Source organism: Nilaparvata lugens, chromosome 3, assembly GCF_014356525.2.
Source record: "Nilaparvata lugens isolate BPH chromosome 3, ASM1435652v1, whole genome shotgun sequence".
Lineage (NCBI taxonomy): Eukaryota > Metazoa > Arthropoda > Insecta > Hemiptera > Delphacidae > Nilaparvata > Nilaparvata lugens.
Window position 1 is genome coordinate 32,667,004 of NC_052506.1, and position 17,770 is coordinate 32,684,773.

Genomic DNA, 17,770 nt, shown 5'->3' on the forward strand with positions numbered 1-17,770 from the left:
TTTTTATTTGCAAAATTAGAAAAATGTCCACCTTGATTAATGAGTATGAAGTAATAATTGATTATTCGGCAAAAAATTATGCTATGAAGGATATTCTCTCACATTGCGATCTATTACATTAAATTGCTGACTGCTAGTTTATATTCTCTGATTTGACAGTCAAAGATTCATCGTATTGTCTAAACATGACCGTGACTCATTGGACCATTCTAATTGAATACTATTGTTACAATAACAAAGCTATCAATCATTTTATACACTCTTCAGTCTAAGCATAACAAATAATGCATCTTTAATCCAGTTATTCTAATAGTCGATCTATTATTTAATCCATTAGGAAAATCAATTCCAAATACACGTCGATAAATACCCACATTCAAAAAGAATGATTATTATGTAATAAAAGAATTAAATTAATAAACAATTAATTTTCCTCATAAATGTATTAAATGAAATAAAACTTTGGAAATGAACTTACAAAATAATACGACTATGCTAATTGGATACATTTGTATTTTTTAGATTCAAGTGGCAATCAAATGCCTGAGCAGAGAAAGAATGCAAAGCAATCCAATTGAGTTCCTGAAGGAAGCCGCTATTATGCACGGTATTGATCATGAGCATATTGTCCGGTTATATGGTGTTGTACTGGACACCAACGCTCTCATGTTGGTAAGTAACATTGTTGAATCGTTAAAATGGTCGAGATGAACATTGGGTTGTTCCTCTTCAAATAATTTTCATAACTTGAAATAAATTATTAGATTTATTGCTTAGAATAATTTAGCTAAGAGAAAACGGGGTTTCCTTGTTAAAGAGAACTTTCATTCATGCCAAGAACCATGGCTTACTTTAGGCTTACTCTATCTACAGTAGGCTGTGCAAGTACTGTAATTTATAAATTTGTTTTTCTATGTATCAGTTTATTTATTAGGAACATATCAGCTGCTTATTAGACATATATTCATGAAATTGCTTTAAAAAATATTAACATCAAAATAAAATATGAAATCTGTGATTAATGTTTTTCAAGTCTCATTGCATGGCTTACTTTAGATATAGTAAGTAGGCTACTTTAGTCTATCTATTGTAGTTGAATGAAAAAGACTAAGAAAAAGATTAAATCTGTGGTTTTTGACAATTTCGTAGTCTTTTTCATTCAATATGAATAATTACCACAATATCAACATCTCAACTACACAAAAAGTATCTATCTATACATCTATAGTAGGCTATGCTCATTGGCATGACTATAATTTAAGTTATGATAATCCTTATTAAGTTATGATAATCCTTAATATGGAAGTTCAATTCATAAGAATATAACATTTTCATTTACAAATACATCCATGCATCAGTACAGCTGAAGCTGTATTGGTTTTAACACGAAATTGCAGCTCTTTTAGTAAATTCATTTAATAAATAATGCGTATTTGACAGAAATAGAACTGTGTTTCAATTAACATAATAACAAGTTAACATAAAATATCTTCATGTGTAGTTGTATAACAATGAGTGCCACTTTTCGAGTAGTAGGCCTAGATGTATACACCTTTCGATCCTAATTATTGTGTTCACCAAAATGTGGCAATAGAACGTATGCGTATTATTCAGGTTACTGAGCTGGCTCCTCTGCGATCGCTACTCGAGTGTCTGAAAGAGCCTTCGCTGCGTTCGAGCTTCCCAGTCTTGTCGCTCTGCGACTTTGCCATTCAAATCTGCGACGGAATGCAATACCTTGAAACCAAAAGACTGATCCATAGGTAACAACATTATCATTACGTTCTATGCGCCTTCACTTGCTATTTGGTCACACATGCTCAATCAAAGAATCTCTCTGTAAATACATTCTATAATGTGCTTCTTTTGTAGTTCTTTTAATAAAATCAGTTTGCATTCTAAAATTTGAAAATTCACCTGATACTGCAATCTTTAATATATGAAATGTATATTTCTATATAATTAATTTGAATTCGTCATTATTTTGCTTCATAAATGTTGAAATCTTCTCTATACTAACCTTTTTTTCAATTATCTCCCCTTTCTACAAGCTGAAAATAAAAACTCGAATTAAAAAAATAGTTTTTGCTGAATTGATTGGTTTAGTGTTGAATGTTATTCCTATTTAATTTACTTAATTTCAAATTATTTGTCTTTCAAAATAATTGTGAGATTACTTAATTAAACATAATCTATTAAGATCGTATTTTAAAATTTTAATTTCATCCATGATTTCAAAAATGAACGAATGTAACCTCTTACCACTTATGTGGAACGGGGTTTTCATTAAAAATTGAGTTTTTTGAATTCAATTTATATATATTAATATTACTGCAAAACGGAAACAAGTTGATTCATTCAAATCTGGTAGGACTGTGGTGGAATTATAACAACTCATTGAATCTATAAGGAAACTATTATTAAACAGGGTGTTTCAAAACTCCCTACCAATATTCTAGGATATTATTCCTGGGTAAGAAACAGATTGTTTTATGAATTAGTTGTAATAATTTTATTGTAGCTCTGTCCAGTTGTCATTAGTATTTGTCATAAATTTTGTGCAAGTTCACTTCCGTATGTAAGTAATGTTCAGCCATTGTTTAGAAAAAAATAGTAAGTGAGAAAAACAAACTGGCAGCTGTATGAGTGACTAATGACTTTCGGACAGTTTGAAAATTATAATATCGAGTGACCTGGCTGGCTCTTTGAAAATTATACTTAGACATGTTACTTACCCAGGAGCAATGCCACAGAATATTAGTAGGGAGTTCTGAAACACACTGTATATGAAGAATGATAATGGAATGCGTGGTCTAATTATTGTGTATGAAATCTTAATATCCAATTGCTTAAATAATGGATCTGTTTTTTAATTGTTGATTTTAATCTAACTACCTATGATTTTACAGGGATTTGGCTGCTAGGAATATTCTTGTCTTCTCTAAAAATAAAGTCAAGATATCGGATTTCGGTTTATCAAGAGCCTTGGGTGTTGGAAAAGACTATTATCAGACAAATTTCAATGTCAACCTGAAATTGCCAATTGCATGGTAAGTATTTTTTCGATATTCACAAGATAAACTTTTCGGTAAATAACAGCATGTTCTATAAATATATTATATAAAGCATTCATCTTACTCTATATTATGTCAAATCAAGATCATCAACTAAATTTGTTTCATATTCATCAAAGTTTATAATTATTATAAGTCCCAGTTGAATTAAAAAAATTACTGCATCTTTAATTATAATTCTATACCTGAGACATAGACAAAATTCATTAATTCTTTTTTGAGGGCGGATTAATTAATCAGAGGATATGAAACGTCCACATTACTACATTACTCTCGGAACCGAGTAATCACAAAAGAAAATCCACATGATACTGCAATCTTTAATAAATGAAATGTATATTTCTATATAATTATTTGAATTCGTCATTATTTTGCTTCATAAATGTTGAAATCTTCTCTATACTAACCACTTTCTTCAATAATCTCCCCTTTCTACAAGCTGAAAATAAAAACTCGAATTAAAAAAAAATAGTTTTTGCTGAGTTGATTGGTTTAGTGTTGAATGTTATTCCTATTTAATTTTCTTAATTTCAAATTATTTGTCTTACAAAATAATTGTGAGATTACTTAATTAAACATAATCTATTATGATTTTTTTTAATCTAGTACATTATGATTATTCAAATACCGTCCTTTTTTAGTTGATGTGAAATCTTGATAGAAATAAATAAATTAATTTGATTTGATACGGAGTATATTTTTGTGTAGGTGTGCACCCGAGTGCATTAGCTACCTGAGGTTTACATCAGCGTCGGACGTGTGGGCATACGGAGTGACTCTGTGGGAGATGTTCAGCTACGGATTCCAGCCTTGGGCCGCTCTTACGGGTCATCAAATCTTGGAGGCCATTGATGAGCCCAATTTCCAGGTAGTTGGAGTACCGCATAACCTAGCAAAATGTTTCTCCTTTTGTTGAAAAGTCCATTGCTATTGTTTTTTCAATAATAATTTTTGATAGCTAACCGTTCTAGAATGAATTAATACCATTATCAATAAATTGAATAATTCTTCTATTTTTACATCCAATCAATTTATTTATTTACAAAAAAAATACAGTAAACTAACACAGAACTCTTATTACAATATATTAAAAGTACACATAGCATAAAACCCATGCATCGGCTAAACTTGTGCGCTGATGCATTCAATTGCTCATAATATAATGTAATGTAGAGAGCAATAAGTAATCTAATTATTTGATAATAGCGATACACTTAAGATAAATAAACATAAATATTATTTTAAAATTCATAACGAGTACAAGAGAGAAATCAAAGCTATGTATTTTGAATTGAAATTGAAATTACTTATTACTATTATTATGATTACTTATTATTGCCAATCATTTAATTTATTCTAAGTTTACAGGCTATTTATGTACATCAACTGGATGGGGATTGTATTCAATAGTCTGCTGTAATAATTAAATTGTGTTTGTTATTAGCATATTTTCTCATGATAAAGCGGAATCTAAATATTATTGCTTAGAGGTCTTATGTTGTAGTCCATTTGCGAGCATACATATTTATGTTTATTACACAAGAATAGTTGATGATTCTCCACTTCAAAAATAGATTTACTCATATAAAGTCTAGGTCTACCCAATGCCGCTCTGATTATGTGGTTTTGAAGTGTGAATACGGTAACTTATCAATGTGAGTGGTCATGTCTCCACACCAGACTTCAATGCAGTATTGAAATGAGGATTGAGCGTAGGCATGATACTATTAAGCGAATGATTTCTAGATTTCAACTTCATTGAAATTACAGAAATAAAAAATCATATATTTTAGTCAAGAAGTGAATTCAATATGACATTTTCATTTCGAATGTTGTTCAACTATTAAGACATTCAATAGATTTTGCCTTCGGTAGAGTTTCACAGTAATTGCTATTTTTATAAAATCGGTTCCTATTTTTAGCAACGTTGCGCTAAGTGGCTGGCCTTTCATGTCCAGAGAAAAAGCCATACCTATATATCCACTTTTTCAACGTTTAACGTTGAAAGTTTGTAATCAAACCAGGACTTCAATCTCTGAAAAGCGATTTCAGCGTTCTTATAAGTAGTTTTCCAAGTGTTACTTGACTACAACACTTTGACTGCCATTTCATCGGTAAAAGAAACAAATTAACAATTTTTATCAAGTTGAGCGGAAAAATGCTAATAGAATATTAGGATTTTAGAAGTTGATGATATTTTTAAAAACTTAGAATCTGCGACTAATTTTACAGCATACTCACTACCATTCTCATAAAGAATGAACATTTTCAAATTCAATTCTGGAAAGTAATTTAATAAAATTGATAATTCTTAGTTGCTGTGAATGTAATGAATTTAATTATTTATGAGATCATTTTGTTTTGATAGCGTTTAGAACAACCTGAATGCTGCCCGAAGGAATATTTCAATTTGATGCTGAAGTGTTGGCAGCATGATCCCAACAAGCGCCCTCGTTTTGCCGATCTCATATCTCTACTTCCTGAAGTGAGTCAAACATAATATCCTTAATTTTAATTTATTTAAATTTACTTTTTTCCATATGGGTTACATTCTGCAAACAATTTGTTGTGTTCCTTGGGCCAACCAGATTACCAGACTTAAAAGTAAAAATTGTTTTCCATATTTTCACTTCACTAATGTTTCTAATGAGAGAAATTCAATATCTTCAAGTTTCAACATTGATTATTGAGTGTTATTTTTTTCTAATGCAATTTTGATCTTAGCAGTTAAAAAATTTATATTATTTTTTTGACTGGAAATAGTTTTGAATCCATAGTGAAACAACCTATTTTTTGAAAACGTGACTGTTCATAAAACGTCGGTATGAGAATAGTTGAAGACTGAGTCTGTTATTCTCTCTCGATCCTAAATGTATGATCTGTATTCTGTACCATTGTTTGTATATTATTTCAATCGTATGAATGGTGAATGGATAAATCGGTAAAGAATGAATGTTATTTTAATCATAAATGCTACAAACTATTTCTAATTATCTAGAAAGAGAAATCCTCAAGACTTATTATAATGTTCCATCACGAGGCTACAGAGAAGCTAGATGTTACTCATGAAGTATTAATAGAAGATTGAATTGGAAACTATAGAATTTTCCGCTTTTCAGAAAATGATATTATGTATAGAAGCATATGGAAGTACTCATCACTCTAATCAATACAGTATGTGCTGATATTCCAAAACTTTTATCATTTACTATAAGGGTACATCTTATTTTATCATATATGCACCAGTATAAGAGTAAAAAAAAGTAAATTCGTATGGCTTTTTTTGGTGGGGAGTCCCTTGCGGGAAGGGATAAGAGTATATCTTATTTAAAGGATTTTTCAAGTAAAAATGATCATTTTTTATAATTATCCTATAATCATTTTTCTTCATTCATTTGCTTTTTTAATCAATATTCTAATACATCGAGTATCAAAGTTGATCGACATAAAAATAAACTTGATAGAAATACAAGTTATTGAGTATTTTAATTTTTTTGACAAATAATTGATTGATTCTATTATATTTTTTTATCATTTCTAAATAACTGTATTTAGTTTTATTTATTTAATAATTATTTTATTATTTCAGTGCAAACCTGAACAAGTACAAGCAGTTCAAGAAGGCGGTGGCATGGGTGAAGAACGCCTCAAGAGAGATCAATTGGTTTACAGAGCCTCTGATATAATTACAGTTCTTGACAAGAGGTAATATAAACCCAACATTCATGTTGAGATTATCAGAGTAAAAAATAGCCAAAGAAGGGTTAGGCCTACAATGGTTGAATAGAGTTATGAAAGTGTCATAGCTCCATTACTTACATATTGGGAACTGTGGGGCCTTTCATATAAATATTGAAGTCTTGGTAGCATGGGAAAAAGCTGCCACACATCACTCATGAAATGAACTCATACCTCGCCGTACTATCTACGACTAGTTTAGTTTAAGGGGGTCTTTTTCTATATATTTGAATATATTTTTGAACTATTATCTCGAATAAAAGTAGACTTTTTACACACTATAACATTTTTGATAAAATTGTAGTCACCAAGGCAACTGTAATTTCATAATACAATTGTGCAATATAATTTATTTATTATACTTTTTATCTGATTTTATTGTTTACAAATACTCATGGCCGTAAGTAAAGGCGTAACAGGATCATTGTAAAAACTTTTCCTATTCCAATGTTTATTGTTTTTTATATGCATTAGTTCATTCAGTCAGAGAATATAGTTAACTGTTATTGAATTGACTTATTCTGAGATGCAGTTCTAGTAAAATACCCTAGAAGTATTTAGAAGTATTTTTTAGATTGAGGTTCGATATCTTGTTCTTTATCTCTTGTCTAATGATTTATTCCATTATATGAATTTCACTTATTTTTTTATGAAGTTGTAAAATTAACAAAAATATTGTGAAGTAACTGTTGAAATCTGACTGTTTCATTTTCTGTTTTGCAGTCCTCCGAACGCAATAGGAAACTGTTGGAAAGGTGTGCTTAACAATGGAAAAACAGGATTGTTCAACCCGGCAAATACCATTGCTTATTTAGGATCAAACTTGCCTTCTAATAAGCCTGGAGAATTTGTGCGTTCAGGTAAGATTCAGTTATTCAAGCCGACTGAAAAATGTATAAACTAATTATATTTTGCGTAACGGACGTTACGTTGTTAATTTTAAATAGAAAATATTTCAATTTTGCATGATTCCATCGGTATTTTGAATCTATTAGCACATTTTGATGTAAGGGTACTTCTCATATGAAGTGGTTACCTTGAAAATTAATGATTATTCTTGAAATTTGATAAAATTATTCTGATCAATAATTGGTGTAATCTATTTTTGTACTATATGTCATTACAGTGTTGTGCTTATAGCCCAGTCAATAAAGGTTTTTTCGATCCGAAAATTAAATAAAAGCTGAATCTTCTACCATCGATGGAACCCTCCCAGAGGGTCATTCTCCCAAAAGTCCCAAGAAATCCCCTTGGAGCTTTCCCCCCTAGCACCCCTCAAAGTTGAAAAATGCAGGTAATCACGGAAAATCAATTACCTCTGTACCCATTGATCGGAAACAGCTTTATTATATGCCATTCGATTCGTTACATTATGGACTACAATATTAGTTATATTCATTTTTCCAATAAAATTAACAGTTTTCTTGATAAAATAAAATATATGTAAAAGTTTAGGGGGTTTGCGATTTGATTTTTTTGTTTTCTTCGTTTAACCTCGAAGCAAGTAGTTTTAAAGAAAAATGAGTCGAATAATTAATGTAGCCACTCTCATTACAAATCCATTGATGTATATTGTTATGTATGTGCGATTCGATTTGACGCCGTGGAAGGGGAAACAGTCGACGCGGAATGGCGCGGCTGACTCTCTTAGCCATAGTAAACAGCAAACTGGAAATCAATTATCTCTGTAACCATTAATCGGAAAAAAATCTATCATATGTCATTCGATTCGTTAAATTAAGGACTACAATCTTAGTCGAATTCATTTCCTCAATAAATCGAACAGTTTCCTTAATAAAATAATATAATGTAAAAATTTAGGGGTTTTTCGATTTGATTTTTTTGTTTTCTCCGATTAACTTCGAAGCAAGTAGTTTTAAAGAACAATGTGACGAATAATTATTGTAGCCACATTCATTGCGAATCCATTGATGTATATTGTTATGTATTTGCTATTCAAGTTGACGCTGTGGAAGGGGAAACAGCCGACGCGGCTGACTCCCTTCACCATAGTAAACAGAATAATACTACTGTCTACATTGCATCTCATTTACAGTATGGCGCTCGAAACAATCAATTTTGTCTATTGTTTTGACATGCGCTGTATATAGATTTTCACTTTTCAATACTCTTAAAAAATATTACAATTTTCTTGATTTAACCATGCTCATGATAAAAATTAGGATTTCGTTGTTTTCTCACAGAATTTATTATATTAATTTGAAGTGTGCCTTCTCCATACGAGTCAGAGGTAACACAATTTGATAACTCTAGTTTCAGATATTGATGTTTTTCAACGAAGTTTCATGATATATTATGTGTCCGACTCCTTCATCTTATCCTTATTTTGTGAAAAATGAAGATTCAAAATTTATTTTCGTAGCTTTTCTTGTGTTTTAACTTGTTTCATCACTCTTTATAATTTAAACACTTGATAATAGAATGAATATCATCAGATCACATGAACAAAAAAATTTTCCAGCTGAAAGTAGATTAATTTGTTGCACATTCGGTTCAAATATTAACAAATGTTACCAAATATTATCACATATAGTGAGAACGAATTATTCTGAAGCTTACTATTCACACTGAACATGAAGAGGCAATACCAAGCCAGAATCGCAGTTCCGTTCAAATCATTATTATCAGAGCTTTCAACTATGGATGTTATCCCCATCTCACAATTTCCCTATTTATCCTTATCCTGATTCAGAATAAAGTAGTTGATCTTTTTAATCACAAAAATCAATGTACAGTACCTATAATAAATAGTAAAAATAACAAAATTTCTAGTAATAATGCAACTTTTTCTAGGTATGAATTTCAAGGCTCATAAAATGACTTTTTCTCAATCACAGGCAGAAATTCCAATGATTATCATAATAGTAATTTAATGAAAATTGTTTATATTGTACATTGTTCGACGTTAGATAAGCTACATCTTTAAGGTAACCAACGTATTTAGGATTATCATGTTCATGAATGAAAGCGAGACTGTGATAGAAGATTGGTCAAACTGGAATATAAACATTAGACAAACCATATTTCTGATCAACTATAATTATAAATGATAGTATCAAGCCGTAATGAATTGAGCAACTGAATTTCAAAGTTACTATCCACTGTTCAAATCACACTGTGATTTCCTTTTACTTCCAAATGGATTGAATGGCCTCACTCTTCAACGTAACAATTATTGAAAAAACCAGTGGAATGCGAACATCATCCAAATAGCATTTGAATTTCAATTTTCAGATCATGAAATTCATAAAAAACTAATTCTTGAGAGAATATTGATGAATTGCAAACAGTGCAAGTAACATTGATACAAAGCGATACAATGAAAGTCAACATCGATTAATTTAATATTGGACTTATCAAATTTATATTATTTATAAGCTTATAAAATGTAAAACCAACATTTTAAATTTTCTCTACTGGAGTAAAACATCGATAGAAGATAAAGAAGAGCCCATCATAAGCACAATATACTTGTGTAACAGAATTCACTTGAACTAACTCATCACTTCAACCCTTCAATGATCACAATGAACTAGAATGGTATAAAAACCATGGAATTGATAATCAGGTACATTTTTCAAATAGCTTCACCCAACTAAATCTGTGAATGCTAAGTCTTAAGAAATCATGTTCAATAGATTCAATTTGAATGCTTCAAATAGAAAATTATCTATTTTTTTGGTGCCCTAATCAAAATCAATTTCAATCAACATTAATCGACATAAAGAAAAGCTTCTGCCAACCTTGTATAGTGAATGACAAGATGCGAGTGGAGGTGAAAAATCGATATGTTAACAAAAATAATAGAAGATGATGAATCGTCTTTCAATTAATCTTATACGGTAGGGTACTTTGTGGTAAATGTGAAACACTTTCATGATTTTCCTACCTTTTATGCATGCTTACTCTTCCTTAATTTGTATGTTTGCATGGCTTTCATCTTTAGAATCTACTGAATTTTCATATTGGACTGTCTAAATAATCTAGATTCAACTAGTAAGAACGGAAGATAAGCTAGCTATTTTACAGAGAGAATCATAGAAAGTTTCGACTCAACAAGCCCAATGTATAATTTTTTTATGCCTCAGCCGTCATATATATTTGGCTCAACTGAAGGTATATTATCAACCTGGCTTGAAGAATATTAACTGTAGAAAACAGCAAACACTGCACGCTATGATTTTTCAGGAAATTGCCACTGTTAACACTATTGTAATCTATGATTTATCTCAGTTTTTGACATAACTTATGATAAATTTTAGCATAGAATTATGATCATACACACATATTTTAAATATGTATTATATTATGTAATAGTATGAATATTTAAACGGTTGCAAACAATATCTTTGTCTGTCATAGAATGCATGATTTAGCACATATATAACAACAAAATGATTTTAGAGAATTTAGAGAATTAAAATGTGAAAAATTAGTTTCATCGAATGTCAAAACAATGGACAAAATTGATTGTTTCGAGCGCCATAGTGTGTGAATAAGATGCAACATAGAAAGCAGTAGGCCTACTACTGTATTTCACTGTTTACTATGGTGAAGAGAGTCAGCCACGCCATACCGCGTCGACTGTTTCCCCTTCCACAGAGTCAAATCGAATCGCAAATGAATAACAATATACATCAATGGATTCACAATGAATGTGGCTACAATAATTATTTGTCTAATTTTCTTTAGATTATTTGCTTCAAAGTTAATCGGAGAAAACAAAAATCAAATCGAAAAACCCCTACATTTTTACGTATATATTATTTTATCAAGGAAACTGTTCGATTTATTGAGGAAATGAATACGACTAATATTTTAGTCCATAATGTAACGAATCGAATGACATATGATAGATTTTTTTCCGATTAATGGTTACAGAGATAATTGATTTCCAGTTTGCTGTTTACTATGGCTAAGAGAGTCAGCCGCGCCGTTCCGCGTCGACTGTTTCCCCTTCCACAGCGTCAAATTGAATCGCAAATACATAACAATATACATCAATGGATTTGCAATGAGATTGGCTACATTAATTATTTGTCTCATTCTTCTTCAAAACCACTTGTTTCGAGGTTAATCGGAGAAAACAAAAAAATCAAATCACAAACCCCCTCAATTTTTACATATATATTATTTTATCAAGAAAACTGTCAATTTTATTAAAAAAGTGATTATAACTAATATTGTAGTCCATAATGTAACGAATCGAATGGCATATAATAGAACTGTTTCCGATCAATGGTTACAGAGATAATTGATTTCCCGTGTTTACCTGCATTTTTCATGTTTTAGGGGGTTGGGGCGGAAAGCTCCAAGGGGATTTTTTGGGACTCTTGGGAGAATGACCCTCTGGGAGGGTTCCATCGATGGTGGGAAATTCAGCTTTTATTTAATTTTCGGATCGAAACTGCTTTTTTGGACCTTCATTGACTGGGCTATTAGTACGGATTCAAAAATATTGATTCAATATTTGAATTGAGAGTGGAACATGTAGAACGTAGGTTATTCAAATTATTAGTAATATATTGGTATTTACATTGAACTGTCGGCATTGATTGAATGTGAAGCATACATTTTATTAATATGTAATGCTGACAGACTGAAGTGAAGCTCACTATAGGGGAGACTGAAAAACTCTGTACTCGTACCAAGCATAACACTGCAACAACATTGTATAGTACAATAAAATAGATTACATCAATTAATCAGATAAAAGCGAACTAAAAAACGAACAATAAAATACATTATACCAATTGATCAGGTAAAAACGAACTAATTTTATAATAACGTTATTGAACTCAAACATTGATTGTAGTTCATTGAAAAAAATATTAGAATATATTATAAAAAATTAGTAATAATGTATCAAATCAATTTATTGCCACAGACAAACACTTTACAATTTGTATCGGCCACGTCGATATTTATTGTATAACTTAGTATTAACTGTACTTACAGAAAGCTAAACAAAAATCTTGAAAAGCAGAAAGTTTTGTAGAGATAAATAACAATCTAAGGCTCTTATTACATTAGAACACCAGGCTTAGACACCGTTGAGACATCGGGAGGCTGTTGCTTTTCACTCGGGGTCTGAGCAAGTTGCGGGGCTCTTAATGCCTTATTGCACTATGGACACCAGCTGAGTCACCAAATTTCGGTGTCCCAGCGGTGCCCCGGCTGGTTTCCACAGTGGGTTGTCCCTGTTTTCTCAACTGTTTTCCCTAGTCCAATAAGCGGCATAAGAACTAATCCCCCGACTCGTTCGGTCACTAAAAGTGTTTCGCTGGTGCCCCATTGTAACAGGATTCTAGAAACCAGATTATTAAAAAAATTTGAAGAGCTAAAGTAGTGAGAATGTTGAGTTCTTGCAGACCAAAAACTAAATTTTCAAGCCTAGTCAAATATTGATAATTATCGTTCTCAATTTTTTCAAGTTTTTATGTATCGAAATTACCCAGATCTTGATAAGCGTGGCTCCACGTTATAATGGCAGTGTTTGATTAACAATGGTATTGCTATCCTTTTCTATCACTCAACAAAGCGAATAGCGCTATCTCTTTCTCGCTTTGCTCTGTTGCCAGATAGTCTTTTAACAATGTAGAATTAATAATTAATTGACAAAATATTTCATCTTTATTATGAAAATACATTATGAAAGAAATTTTTTTGCTTAACAAAATATAATTTATTATTTTTAACTGGAATTTACAGTTAATATTACATCAATAAACCTGTATCAGCTACCGTCTATAGAAGGCATTGACAAGACAGTGGATTGGCAACGTTTCTCTCCTATCTTTCTCCACTGCCATTATAATGTGGACCTTACTATATACTTGTGTTAATAAGTTTCACTAACACATGTACGACCCACTTGCCGGTGGAGTGGAGATAGTAACGTAAAATAACGATATGCACTCACCCGAGGTGCCGTAATCAGAATGAGTATACTCTCAACGACCATTTCAACTGCAGTGCTATTTCTCTATGACTTTGTCAATTTTTCCTTCACAATTTGAATTGCAGCTGAAATTTGTTATCAGTGTTGAGTGTTTGATATTTGTAGATGGGAAAACGAATACGATCTACTCGAGTAGACGCAGCCGGCTGCGGCCAGACATGATCTCGTGTCCGCAGGGCGACTTCAAGCACACCAGTCACGTGGGTCTCGACGGCGCCTACTTCGGTGACATCTCCTTCCTTGGAGGATCCAAGGTCACTTTACTTGTTAATCACTTGAATTTACAATTTGAGATTAACGAAACAATATATAGTAGTTTTTACAACAGTTTTATAATGAGGGTCTTTAACGCACTAGTTGGATGTAGAGTTAATACACAAGTGAGAGTGAACGCGTGTCTTAAACATCTCACGAGTGCTTCAAAGACATTATAAAACTGTTGAATACATTATTTCATCTACTAGTCCAACCAACAAACTAGTCTTTATGGTGAGAAGATGGAAATAACAATTGGTAAAAAGCTACTCAGAGAGAGTGAACAGTAGACTTGAATTATTGAAAACAATACAAACTGAAAACTTGACGTACTGGAAACATAAAGAACTGAAAACTTGACAAACTAATAACTTGATGGACTAAAAACCGACGAATTGAAGACTTGATGGAATGAGAACTTTATTCAATGAAAACTTTACATACTGAAACCTTGATAAACTGAGATCTTGGCGAATTGAAAACTTGTCAAACTGAAAACTTGATTTAGTGAAAACTTAAACCTGCTGCCAGCATCAGAAACCGAGTTTTAATTTTGATGCCACATCACCGAAAATCGTGTTACAATGTTCAAGTCGTTGCATAAAGTCCTCATTATAGTATAGTTTTGCAAATGCATTGCGAAAAAAAACCTGTTTCGGCATTGATTGTGATGTTGTTATGTTTATATTATAACATGGTCGCAGATAAAATACTTTATTCAACTAAGAATCGGATTAAGATATAATAATGTATGAGCATTTAATTGATTCTTACATAATCCATTCTCAAAAATATGAAAATATGTATTATAAATCATATAAATGATTGAAGAACAATAGTAGCCTACCCAAAAACTATACCTTCCTCGAATTTTGATATATGAATGTTTTCAATAATATATGGAATGTTCGCCACTGAACTCTTAATTGCTTGTGGTGCAATAAAATTACTTCATTAATCCTCTCAAGTTTATGAAAACTTATAAAGTATTTTAAATAGTTCATAACATTTTTTTCACAATTTAATGTGTGTTTTTTGCATGTTGTTTTTCAGTATAATCACATACCACATCAAGTAGTGACCCCTTACAAGCCACATGAAGATAATGTTGATAGATCGTGTTCAGATAAAGTGCCTCTTCTCACAACTAGTGAACATTCTTCGAGTAATGGTAAGTATGATCCACTACTGTATCTAATGGTAACTTACAATACTACTACGGTCAACCAATCCGTGATTGTAGTTAGAGAGAAAATTATCCAGTTTTGGATTAATAAGGGCTCAACATTTTTCTATTAGTTTAGACATTTTTTAAACTGTTCGCTATTTTATTGTACCTTAGATTCTTAAACTCCTGTTTCATTGAAGTGGGGATAAAAATACAACTATCTTTAAATTCTAGACCTAGTTTCTTCATCCAGTTTCGTTTAGAAGCATGTTTTAGTACAAAATACAGGAAATTTAATTTGTCATGGGGACTTAGTTGAAGTTTATGAATATATAAATGTAATATTCTATAATGTCTTGATAATGCCTATGAGGAACTTTTAAACTAAAAGGCATTTTGAAAATTATGAATTGTTTCTATCACTAATTATCTTTTACAACGTCATCGTAGTTGTTAATTATAATGTTCTTCCTGATTACTGCTACTTGTTTGGTATTTCAGAATCTGAAACATTTTTATCACTTACTGAGCATTAGACTTTGCTCATACAGTATAATGTGGCATTCAATGATTTGTTTCAGGAGCAGTCTGGAATGGTGACCCCGACCCAATACCTCCCACAAAACTGCTAACAGACCATGAGTATCATGAAATATCGGACGAAGAAAATGTTACTGAGAGTCCTAGATTTGAGGTTTGATATACTAAATTCTTATTAAAATTATTTATCATTGCTACTCAGATGGAAACTTCAATTAGGTTTAACTGTCCTGAGAGTAGATTAATCAGATTCAACTGAATAACTGATTATATGAAAGCTCTCCATGAAATTGATTATTTGATTTGATACTTATCTTGAAGCATATTATTTCTAATTTACATAGTAGTATTAAATAATTATGGCTATTATATTAAGTATAGGTTTATACAATCATATAATAGTTGTAAGACTGTTTAAATCTTTATTTGAAGTTCTTTATTGGAATTTTAAATGCACGGCAACAAGGAAGTTGCTCCCTATTAAATATGTGTAGTCTTTGTAGGGGGTTCCTGTTTCTTAACATTTTTATTTCGTTATACTTTACCTTAGTATATTGTGACGAAAATAAATTATTTGAGTTGAATAGTCATATTATGAATGAGTTGAGTTAATGACGTGGATAATTTCTACTGTTTATGAATATGCTCTCAAATGAGTGTAACTCTTATCAAAAACTTCGAATATAACTTTCTATTGGTATGTGGATTCATAGATTGTTCATAAACTATTAAAATTTATATCATAAATGAGAAATTCGTATTTGGATTTATAGATTGTTCACGAACTATTTAAATTCGTATCATAAATAAGTAAATAAATTCGTATTTGGATTTTTAGATTGTTCATTGACTATTCAAATTCGTATCATGAATAAATAAATGAGAAAAGCTTAGTAAATTAATAATTGAATAATAATTTATTGCGTTCTATTACACTTACATTGAAAAATTGTTTTCGGAGATCCGTTTTGAAGGTTTTTACTGATCGTTGTTTAGAAAACATTCGATTTTGGACCGAGTTTGTTGGATGAAATGGATGCGATGTTCAAGTCGCTGGACTCTCCCTCCCCGTCGCGCCCGCCCCCCTCCCCCCTCGACGACACCGTCAACAAGCGCAATGAGCTGCGCGAAATGGCCGCCGCCAACAACCGCAAAAAGCAGGCCACTGTAAGTACTCCAATGCAATCACATAGTTGAGCACTGATAATATACGCATCCACTTACAGTATGATGATATGCACAATTTACAGTTGCTTAACAGTTCTTCCTGGTATTGTACCAGCATAGGTATAAGAAACAAACCTATTGCCTATCTTTACTTATATGAATGTCTTCTCAATTGAAAACAGTATGTGAGATAGGTACTGTTTTAGTTCTCATAATCATAAAATTATATTTTTTGTAGTTATTGATGAAATTCTATTCATTTCCGATATCAATTCTTATTGATCTCATTCGTTAATCTTCCAAGTAAACTACTTCTAAAATCAACATCTATGTTTTTTCTTTCCTTCTATTTTAATGATTTAGTTTAGCCAGACTTTTTATTCTTGACTTCTCTATATTTGACTCTTTTTAGTCTTTTAGTTTCTATCATACTATGGTTTATTATTTTTGTTTCGACTACTAATTCATCTCTTTTAGTTTGAGATGTTTGTACTGTTTAGCTAACGATGTGGCCAAGTGGTACACGCAGTAGACATTAGTGCCCAAACTAAGCCAGGTCATCAACAAAGTTATTATATTCGATTTTGTTCTATTTTATTCAGTATTCTTAGTTTGCTATTATCATGTTTATTTTGTGTTGTATGTTTGTGTAGAAAATGTGGAAGTAATTGAAAAGAGAATTGTGAAAATATTTATTTTTACAATGCAAGGTGAATTGTAGCAACTTATTATTCTCACTATTCAACAATTGACAACTAACTACTATATTATCAAACCTATTTTCACATGCAATCTGTAAATTGACCTATTTGACTGGTGTTTGAACTTAGGTGAAGCCGATATCGG

The 17,770-nt window shown here is 31.3% G+C and overlaps 1 protein-coding gene across 3 annotated transcripts in view; it reads left to right on the top strand.

Annotated features, from left to right (window-relative positions):
- The window catches only part of LOC111064084 (activated Cdc42 kinase-like), a 73,442-nt gene that overhangs the window by 13,430 nt on the left and 42,242 nt on the right, over window positions 1-17,770 (top strand). For all 3 annotated transcript variants that reach the window (XM_022351753.2, XM_039423557.1, XM_039423556.1), the window contains exons 5-16: window positions 523-672; window positions 1,615-1,763; window positions 2,910-3,050; window positions 3,783-3,942; window positions 5,443-5,559; window positions 6,664-6,779; window positions 7,536-7,672; window positions 13,900-14,048; window positions 15,103-15,220; window positions 15,799-15,911; window positions 16,754-16,924; window positions 17,755-17,770. The exon at window positions 17,755-17,770 is cut by the window's right edge and continues 257 nt beyond it. In XM_022351753.2, coding sequence (XP_022207445.2) covers window positions 523-672; window positions 1,615-1,763; window positions 2,910-3,050; window positions 3,783-3,942; window positions 5,443-5,559; window positions 6,664-6,779; window positions 7,536-7,672; window positions 13,900-14,048; window positions 15,103-15,220; window positions 15,799-15,911; window positions 16,754-16,924; window positions 17,755-17,770 — 1,537 coding nt within the window. The remainder of the gene's footprint in view (window positions 1-522; window positions 673-1,614; window positions 1,764-2,909; window positions 3,051-3,782; window positions 3,943-5,442; window positions 5,560-6,663; window positions 6,780-7,535; window positions 7,673-13,899; window positions 14,049-15,102; window positions 15,221-15,798; window positions 15,912-16,753; window positions 16,925-17,754) is intronic.